The sequence below is a fragment of the Quercus suber genome, unplaced genomic scaffold (assembly GCF_002906115.3).
Source record: "Quercus suber isolate HL8 unplaced genomic scaffold, Cork oak 2.0 scaffold_298, whole genome shotgun sequence".
NCBI classification, from domain to species: domain Eukaryota; kingdom Viridiplantae; phylum Streptophyta; class Magnoliopsida; order Fagales; family Fagaceae; genus Quercus; species Quercus suber.
The window spans coordinates 700,499-710,765 of NW_027069754.1; the positions used below are offsets into that span (position 1 = coordinate 700,499).

The 10,267-nt window shown below is 40.3% G+C and overlaps 1 protein-coding gene across 1 annotated transcript; it reads right to left on the bottom strand.

Moving 5' to 3' along the window:
* Positions 1 to 3,537: 3,537 nt before the first annotated feature.
* LOC136071272 (uncharacterized) lies at positions 3,538 to 5,061 on the bottom strand. The gene is made up of 2 exons (XM_065782330.1): positions 4,804 to 5,061; positions 3,538 to 4,509 (listed from the first exon to the last, which is right to left on the bottom strand). Exons 1-2 carry the CDS (start codon positions 5,059 to 5,061, stop codon positions 3,538 to 3,540), a joined length of 1,230 nt encoding a protein of 409 aa, XP_065638402.1.
* Positions 5,062 to 10,267: the final 5,206 nt, after the last annotated feature.

The following is a 10,267-nucleotide window of genomic DNA, read 5'->3' on the forward strand; positions in this document are numbered from 1 at the left end:
TTCCAAGCGTGTTCCAGCTTCCTTCCATCCAGGGCTTCCAAGTAGTAGGATCCTTGTCTCTTGCAGTTGATTACCCTGTAAGGTCCTTCCCAATTTGGTCCCAATTTTCTGTGGGCCGGATTTTTGGTGGCCAATGAAACCTTCCTCAGGACGAGATCCCCAATGTTGAAGCGCCTAGGTTTCACCATGGCGTCGTGCTGCCTAGCTATGAGGTTTTTGTACCTTGCTGCTCTTTGCTCCGCGTCCATCCTTATCTCGTCTATAAGGTCGAGGTTAAGACGAATATGTTCATTGTTTTCTTCATCCTGATACTTTATCACCCTATGACTGGCCATATGCACTTCTGCAGGTATGACTGCTTCGCTCCCATAAGCCAATTTAAAAGGAGTCTCTCCTGTGGGAGTTCTCACTGTTGTTCTGTAAGCCCACAAAACACCTGGTAACTCATCCGGCCATATTCCCTTTGCCCCCTCCAGCCGAGTCTTGATAATTTTTAACAAGGATCGGTTTGCTACTTTTGCTTGTCCGTTAGCCTGTGGATGGGAGGGTGAAGAATAATGATTCTTGATTCCAAACTGTTCACAAAATTCTCTGAAGGGTGTGTTGTCAAACTGTCGTCCATTGTCAGATACTAGTACTCTTGGTACTCCAAATCTGCATACAATGCTCTTCCAGACGAAGTTTTTAACATTTTGTTGTGTAATTTTCGCCAAGGGTTCAGCTTCCACCCACTTAGTGAAATAATCTATCCCCACCACCAAAAACTTCATCTGTCTGATTCCAGTTGGAAATGGGCCTAAAATATCTAAACCCCATTGTGCAAAAGGCCAAGGGGCCATAATTGGGGTAAGATATTCTGACAGCTGTCTAGGTATGTTACTGAAACGTTGACATTGATCACATACTTTAACATACGCCTTAGCGTCAGTTTGGATGTTTGGCCAATAGTATCTTGCACGGATGACCTTGTGGACGAGTGATCTGGCTCCTGAGTGATTACCACATGCTCCTTCATGAACTTCCCTTAATACGTAATTCGCTTCGTCTGGAGCTAAGCACCTTAGGTATGGTTGTGAAAAACCTCTTTTGTATAACACTTCGTCCATAAGGATGTATCTAGCTGATTTAACTCTGAGCTTCCTGGCTTCGTCCTTCCCTTCTGGAAGCCTTCCGTCCTTCAGGTATAAGACTATCGGGATCATCCAATTCTCCTCACCTTCTATCTGCAACATTTCTGGGAGGTCTATGCTTGGCATGTATCGTATTTCATCTAACTTGTCGATTGCTTCATTAGCGGAGGCTTCCTTTGCTAAAGCGTCCGCTTCCATGTTCTCTTCCCTCGGGATTTGAACGAAATTAGCTTCTCTGAATTTCTTCACAAGGCGTAACACCTTCTTCAAATATCTTTTCATTCTATCTTCCTTGGCTTCGCATGTTCCATTTACTTGGCCTATGATCAACTGTGAGTCTCCCAGGATGAGCACTGAGCTTGCTCCCACAGATTTTGCCAACTCCAACCCTTTAAGAAGGGCTTCATACTCCACTTCATTGTTAGTTGTTTGGTATTGCAAGCGAACCTTATACTTCAATTTATCTCCCTCTGGTGACTACAAAACGACTCCTATACCTCCTGTATACAGTGTAGATGATCCGTCTACATGGACGACCCATTTTTTACTGTCTTCTTTCTCATCCAAGTCGTCATAACTCGGAGTGAATTCTGCAATGAAATCTGTCAAGGCTTGAGCTTTTATTGCATTCCTCGGCTGGTACTGAATGTCAAACTCACTGAGCTCAACTGCACATTGAATTAGTCGTCCTGCAGCTTCAAATTTGTTCATTGCCTTCTTGAATGGATGATCAGTCATGACATTGATGACATGACCTTGGAAGTAGTGTCTTAACTTCCTAGAAGTTATTATTAGTGCGAAGGCTAACTTCTCTATCAATGGGTACCTCCCTTCTGCTCCTCTCAGTGCCCGGTTAGTATAATACACAGGCTTTTATACCTTTTCTTCCTCCCTGATCAACGCTGAACTTACGGCATGTGGGGACACTGCTAAGTACAGATATAATTCTTCTCCTAGCACGGACGGACTTAGCAATGGAGCCGTGGTAAGATAGTGCGAAGGCCCTTTGACACTCGTCCGTCCATTCAAATGCCTTCCTGAGAATCTTAAAAAAAGGTAAACACTTATCAGTGGCTTTTGAGACAAACCTGTTCAGAGCTGCAACTCGTCCAGTTAGGGATTGGACTTCCTTGATGTTCTTTGGTGGTTCCATGTTCAATATGGCTTAGATTTTGTCTGGATTTGCCTCAATTCCTCTCTCTGAAACCATGAATCCTAGAAACTTTCCTGACGATACTCCGAATGCACATTTACTCGAGTTCAGCTTCATCTTGTATCGCCTAAGTGTTTCAAAGGTTTCTTGAAGATCGTCCAAGTGGCTTCCTTCGTCTAAGCTCTTCACAAGCATGTCATCCACGTACACCTCTACATTCCGTCCTATCTGTGGACGAAACATGTGATTCACCAACCTTTGATAAGTTGCCCCCGCATTCTTCAGACCGAAGGGTATCACCTTGTAACAAAACAAACCTTGACTGGTAATAAAAGATGTCTTTTCCTGGTCTGCCTCGTCCATCTTTATCTGATTATATCCTGAGAAGGCGTCCATGAATCTCAACAGTTGATGGCCAGCTGTAGAATCAACCAGTTGATCAATACGGGGCAAAGGATAACTATCCTTAGGGCAAGCCTTGTTCAAGTCAGTGAAGTCAACGCACATCCTCCACTTGCCATTTGCTTTCTTCTCCATCACTACATTTGCCAACCAATCCGAGTAATAGACTTCCCGGACGAACTGTGCTGTGGTTAGTTTTTGAACCTTTTTCTTGATAGCCTTCTCTCGTTCAAGGGCGAACACCCTCTTCTTTTGACGAATAGGCTTAGAAGAAGGTGACACATTCAGTCGATGAGTGATTACACTTGGATCAATGCCAGGCATGTCAGCATGACTCCATGCAAAAACATCGGCATTCTTCTTTAGAAACTGGATGAGGTCTTCTTTCGCCTTCTCCTTCATACTTGTTCCAATTCTAGTGAATTTCTCAGGATCATTTTCTTGTAATAAAACATCTTCCAATACTTCAATCGATTCTGCAACAATTTTTCTTCCTTCTATACTCATAGTCTGCATCTGTTCGTCCATAGCCAACATGGCTAGATAACACTCTCTGGCTGCCAACTGATCTCCTTGTGCATGTCCAATTCCGCACTCCGTAGGGAATTTGACTGATAGATGGGAGGTAGATGTTACCGCCTTCCAACTGTTCAAGGTTGGTCTTCCAATGATGGCATTGTATGAGGATGAACAATCCACTACACGGAAATTTACTTCCTTAGTTATCTGCTGCGGGTATGACCCTACCACTACAGGCAAGGTAATGGTACCTACGGGCTGCACTTTCATTCCTCCAAATCCTATCAGTGGCAAGCATGCTGGATGAAGCTGATCTTGTCCAAGCCTCATCTGCTAGAAGGCAGGATAATACAATATATCCGCTGAACTTCCGTTATCCACCAACACCCTCCTGGTTCTGTAATCTGCTATGAGTAGGGTAATGACAATTGCATCGTCATGTGGATGATGAATTCTTTCAGCTTTTTCATCTGTGAAAGAAATTGTTGGCTCGTCTACTTCTTTCGTCCTTGGAGGTCGTCCAGAGAGTTGGACATTCTGCACCGCTTTGAGATACGTCTTCTTTACCTTGGAAGATTGTCCTGTTGACATCCCACCAATGATAACCCTTATTTCTCCGAGTGGGGGTCGTGATGATTCTTCCATCTTCGCTTTCAATTTTTCATCCTTATAATCCCTTCCAACGAAATGCCTCAACTTTCCTTGTCTAATGAGATTCTCAATCTGTTGCTTCAAGTCATAACACTCGTCCGTATCATGCCCGTAATCTCTATGAAAGCGACAATATTTATTCTTGTTGCGCTTGTTAGGATCTCCTTTCATCCTCTCTGGCCACTTCAAGGAAGGATCATCCTTGATTTGCATGAGCACCTGATCGAGTAGGGCATTCAAGGGTGTGTAATTCTGATTCCTTGCTGATGGGCCTGCCTTCCTAGCATCTCTATCTCGATCCTTTTTATCTTCCGTCCGCCCCTTCTTTGGACGAGGCCCTTGATCAGGGTGATGTGTGGGGTTGGCTTCCATTCTCTCAGCTCTCTTCCTTTTCTTAGCTATGATTGTATCTTCGGCGTTCATAAAGTTTTGGGCTGAATGGACGAGTTCAGCCATGGATTGGGGCTCTTTTTCATACAACTTGTGAATGAATAAGTCTAAGTTAACCCCATTGTGAAAGGCTGTCAATAGTGGCTTGTCGTCCACCTCATCTACTGTCAGGGCTTCCCTGTTGAAGCGCGTGATGAAGGAACGCAGGCTTTCATTCTCTCCTTGCTCTATGGTCAGCAAACTGGACGAGGAACGTTTATGTCTCTGCCCCCCAATGAAATTATTAACAAATAATTTACTTAACTCCTCGAAAGAACTTACAGAACTGGGGGGTATTTTGCTGAACCACACACGCGCTGGCCCCTTAAGTGTGGTAGGGAAGGCTCTGCACATAATCTCGTCCGGAACCCCCTAGAGATGCATTGTAGTTTTGAAAGTAGCGATATGATCGAAAGGATCACGCGCTCCATCATACGAATCCAAGGAAGGCATTTTGAACTTTGGAGGCAAGGGATGGCCATTGATGGAAGCCGTAAAAGGGGAATCCGTTCGGTGAACCAAATCCTCTACGGGATTCGTCCTTCTCATGTTCTCCTTCATCTCGTCCATAACCTTCCTCATTTGATCCATCTCTTTTTCCAAGTGTGGCACCCTTCGCGAAGTGGTGCTCCTTGGCTGGTTCTCGAACTCAGCATTTCCCCTTCTATCTTCTTGACTTTGGGCTTGTTCTTCTACATGTCCTTCACGACGCTGCCTCTCTATCTCCCTAGTCAACTCTTGATTTTGACGAGTTAACTCTGCCATGGCGGCTGCCATGGACTATATGTGTTGGATGGAAGGAGGTTGCATGTCAGGCGCTGATTGGTGATCTCGGTTGGGATGGCTGGAAACATCCCTACTTTCTTGGTGGCCTAGGCTAGTGGCCCTTGATCTAGTCCGAACCATACAGCCTTTTGTCGGAGAAGAATAGGCTATTAAACTTAAAGTTTTCTCAGATAATTTTCTCCCCACAGACAGCGCCAACTGATGATGAACAGAATCAATAGGCTGAACAACTCGGCTTTAATGGATCAAGAGCGGTAGCGAAGGCCTGAAAAGCAAACACGCTGTTAAAGGAGACCGGGGTGGACCGGCCTAAGACCCTCCGATGGCTAAGTTAGTATCTTCCTCACCAAATAAATTCTCACTGTCTTATCGTAATGTCAGAATAGTTTTGCGTACCTGTGCCTGATTCAGACCGGCCCTTATATAGGAAACCTCGGGGCAGTTATTTGGTTTAATAACTTCCCCAAGATTCGTGGAAATCCAAAGTTACGGAAATAACTTCCCTAACGGCTACAGAAGTAGTAACTGCCGATGGAAGTTACATACTTAGGAGAAATTGCTGGCGAAGAACTCGGCTTGATTAACCGCTTCAGACTTCCAGAATTTTACCAAGTGTCACAGGGTCGTCCATGTGCTCTGCCCACAGACGAGTCTGTATACATATTGATGTTGTGTGGTCGTCTATGGGCTTTGCACATGGACGACTCTTCTGACCTGATTCTGAGATTTATTGAATTGATCAATACTCAAGGAAGATCCCTCTGGACGAACCATAGAGGTCACCGTTTGGCAATCTGATAATCATGGACGACGCCTCTGGACGAACCATAGAGGTCTGGCCATTTGGCTAACTAATAACCATGGACGACCCCTCTGGACGAACCATAGATGTAATTTTTGCTATCCCATCACCTCCAAAACCTAAAAAATTACTAAAATACCTCTGAAACCTAAAAAATGGCCAAAATAACCTCGAAACCTAAAAATTGACCAAAATAACCCTGAAAACTAAAAATGACCAAAATACTCCAAAAACCTAAAAAATGGCCAAAATAACCACGAAGTGTAAAAAATTGACCAAAATAACCTAAAAATGACCAAAATAGCCCCTAAACCTAAAAATGACAAAAATACCCCCCTAAACCCAAAAAATACCTTCAAAACCTAAAAAATTACTAAAATACCTCTGAAACCTAAAAAATGGCCAAAATAACCTCGAAACCTAAAAATTAACCAAAATAACCCTGAAAACTAAAAATGACCAAAATACTCCTGAAACTTCAAAAATGGCCAAAATAACCACGAAGTCTAAAAATTGACAAAAATAACCTAGAAACCTAAAAATGACCAAAATAACCCCTAAACCTAAAAATGACCAAAATACCCCATAAACCTAAAAAATAATCAATATACCTTCGAAACCTAAAAATTAATTGAAATGCTCCCTGAAACCTAAAAAATGACCAAAATACCCCTGAAACCTAAATACGACCAAAATAACCCCTAAACCTTAAAATGACCAAAATACCCCTAAAACCTAAATACGACCAAAATAACCCCTAAACCTTAAAATGACCAAAATATCTTCGAAACCTAAAAAATGACCAAAATTCCCCGAAATCTATAAAATGACAAAAAAGCCCCTTAAATCTGTAAGTCGATAAAAATACACCCTAAACCTAAAAAATTATCAAAATCCCTCGTAAAACTAAAAAATGACCAAAATACTCCCTAAACATAAAAAATGACCAAAATACCCATAAACCTAAAAAATGACTAAGGTACCCCAAACCCCTATTTTGGTAATTTTAGAGGCTTCGAGTGTATTTTGTTCATCTTATAGGATTAGTTGTATGTTGGTCATTTTAGATATTTTGAGAGGTATTTTGGTCGTTTTATAAGTTTAAAGGTATTTTGGTCATTTTAGACGTTTCAGGGTATTTTGGAAATTTTAGAGGTTTCACGTTGTTTGTGGTCATTTTAGCGGTTTTGGGTTTATTTGGGTCATTTCAAAGGTTTATGGGTATTTTCGTCACTTTAGAGGTTTGAGGGTATTTTGGTCATTTTTTAGGTTTAAGGGGTATTTTGGTCACTTTTTAGGTTTAGGGGGTATTTTGGTCATTTTTAGGTTTCGGGGTTATTTTTGTCAATTTTTAGACTTTGGGGTTATTTTGGTCATTTTTAGGTTCTAGGGTTATTTTGGTCATTTTAAGGTTTCCAGGTTATTTTGATCAATTTTTATGCTTCGGGGTTATTTTGGCTATTTTTTAGGTTTCGAGAGTATTTTAATCATTTTTAAGGTTTCGAGGGTATTTTGGTCATTTTTTAGGTTTTAGGATTGTTTTGGTTATTTTTTAGGCTTTGGGGTTATTTGGCCATTTTTTAGGTTTCGGAGGTATTTTGGTAATTTTTAGGTTTCTGGGGTATTTTGGTTATTTTTAGGTTTCGGGCGTATTTTGGTCATTTTTTAGGTTTTAGGGGTATTTTGGTCATTTTTGGGTTTCGGGGTTTGGTCTTTTTTGGGTTTCGGGGGTATTTTGTTCATTTTAAGGTTTCAGGAGTATTTTGGTCATTTTTTGGGTTTTAGGGGTATTTTGGTCATTTTTTGAGTTTCAAGGGTATTTTGGTCATTTTTTGGGTTTAGGTGTTATTTTGGTAATTTTAGTAGTTTTGGGGTTGGGTAATTGGGTACCCAATTAAAACCCAATAAACATTAGTGTTAATTGGGTTTAATTGGGTTAATACCCATTTAACCCAACTAATAATTGGGTGGGTTTGGGTCTATTTTAAGTTGGTGGGTTTGGGTGGGCAAATGGGTTTGAGTTAATTTTGCCACCCTATTATGTATGCGTAGCGTGTTTGCATTTTCAGGATTTCAACTGCCGCGGTGATATAAAAACAATGTCGTTTTTTTTTAAAATAATAAATAACAATAATAATTAATGTTATTAAAGATAATTTTTTAGTATATTCCAGTTAACTCAATTGATAAAGTCTCTGATGGTTGAATAAAAGATCTAAAGGTTAATTCTCACATATACTAAAAACCGATTAAAGTCCCCCTCCAAAAAGAAAGTTGATAATTTTTTATTATATCATCAGGAAAAAGTTTTGCCACAGTATGGAGAAAATGTCTCCATCAAAGGCAAGTAGGGCTGTAAATGAACCAAGTCGATTATGAACAACTCGGGCTTGGCTAGATAAAAAACTTTTTTATATTTGTTTGTTTATAAATAAGCCAAACTTGAGCCTTAGTTTTAGGCTTGTTTAATAAACAAGTCGAGCCCAAACAAAAAAAAATTGTTCACGAATAAGCTCGTAAGCCATTACGCTTGATACATAACAATTCAAATATAGATTCGTTTATATGTTTATATATGTTAGCTAAATATACTCATTACACATATCTTAATAATGACATAACCAACATGAGATCACTACCTATATTACCTTAATTTGTTTCCTTCCTTTTAAATTGATCAATAACCACTTTAGACTATGGTTACATTTAAAAATAAATAAACTGATGATGCCAAAATCGTCAGTTTGGGTCACTCGCACAATCCAAAGTATTAGACAATCTCGTATGACCTGCAAGATAAAGAAGAGATAGATCGAATAGACCACCGGGTTGCGCCCGGTGGGGGAGCCTCTGATGCTTAAGTTAGTATCAACCCATATTTTTCATATTTAGATAGTGTTTTGTAATAGTTTTTGACGTACCTTTGCTAGTGAGATAGATTGTCCCTTTTATAGGTGACTTAGGTAGTTGTTGTACATAAATTAGGGTGATTATTACCTTGATTGTAACGTTCTTTGTCTTGATAAGAGTTTAAAGGGAGCCTCTGATGCTTAAGTTAGTATCAACCCATATTTTTCATATTTAGATAGTGTTTTGTAATAGTTTTTGACGTACCTTTGCTAGTGAGATAGATTGTCCCTTTTATAGGTGACTTAGGTAGTTGTTGTACATAAATTAGGGTGATTATTACCTTGATTGTAACGTTCTTTGTCTTGATAAGAGTTTAAGACCTTTGATAGTCGTTATTGAAGGTGTTGAGCGGTTATCTTTGATGGCCTAGTAATGATGCAAGGTCGTCCATATTAATAGACGACCTAATGATTTTTCTGGACTCATCAGTTGCCCCCCATTCCCAAGTCTTATTTTGCTTTATGTTAATCAGGCTTAGAGAATGTTCTTGACTTGTTCAGATTCAGGCTTCTTTATCATCAACTACTTTTTTCTTCAAGAATGTTAGTATTTCTATGATGACCTCTTAGTATCTGCTGTTGGGAAATATAGACCCCGGTTGATAGAATTAACAAGTTTTAAACCCAAGTTGTTAATTAGATTTATTATGAACAAACCTTATTAAAACAAATAAACATCAATATCATGTCAATAATGAATGCAGCGGAAAAGTAAATAAGACAAGATATGATGACCTAGGAAAACCAATGAAACCAACCAGGTTCACAGTAAAAAACTTGGGGGGAAACCTTCCCCAAAAGCAATTCACTATAGTAAAGAGAAGTTTCAGATCTAGTACAAAACTTTTGTCCCTAGACTCTACAATCCCCGTAGATGAACTCACAGCAGAAACCTTCTACCGCTTCAGAACCTCTGAACTCTTCAATATATGAACGCCACCCTTTTTGTTGCATGGATCCTAGTACGTGACTAACTCCTTTGCACGAATCCTAGTACGTGACTCACTCACCAACTTAAGGAAGAAGAATGTTGGCTGCAAAGTTCTTCACTTCATCAACAATGAAGATCAAGAAGCACTTGGGTATAAAACCCTAAGGCGCAAAGACGCAGTAGCTTCTTTCAGAGAGAATAAGGCATTAATTACCTTTTGCATATGTTCTCCTTGTATTCTCTTATGTGACGGCCTTTAAAATAAGCCTTATATAAGTCTAGGGTTGTGAGAAAAGAAACCCTACTCAAATACATAAGTCTGGCCCAAAAATCAAAAAGCTGAAAATTCTGATTTCCCGTAACCTCGATCGATCGAGAGGTGTTGAGGAGGTGTCGAGGTTTAATGAATCTCAACAGATACAGCTATCGAGAAGGTGTCGAAAAGGTGTCGAGGGGACAGAAACTTTCTCGATCGATCGACCAGCTATCGAGAAGCTATCGAGATTGCGATAAGAATCAGCTGAAGATCTCGACAAATAGCCAGGTGTCGAGGTA

Bases quoted from the DNA above. Each gene is read 5' to 3' on its own strand.
- LOC136071272 (XM_065782330.1), bottom strand. From the start codon at position 5,061: ATGGCAGCCGCCATGGCAGAGTTAACTCGTCAAAATCAAGAGTTGACT. The intron at 4,510-4,803 runs GTTCACCGAACG...ATTGGGGGGCAG, and splicing joins CGAATCCCGTAGAGGATTTG to AGACATAAACGTTCCTCGTC.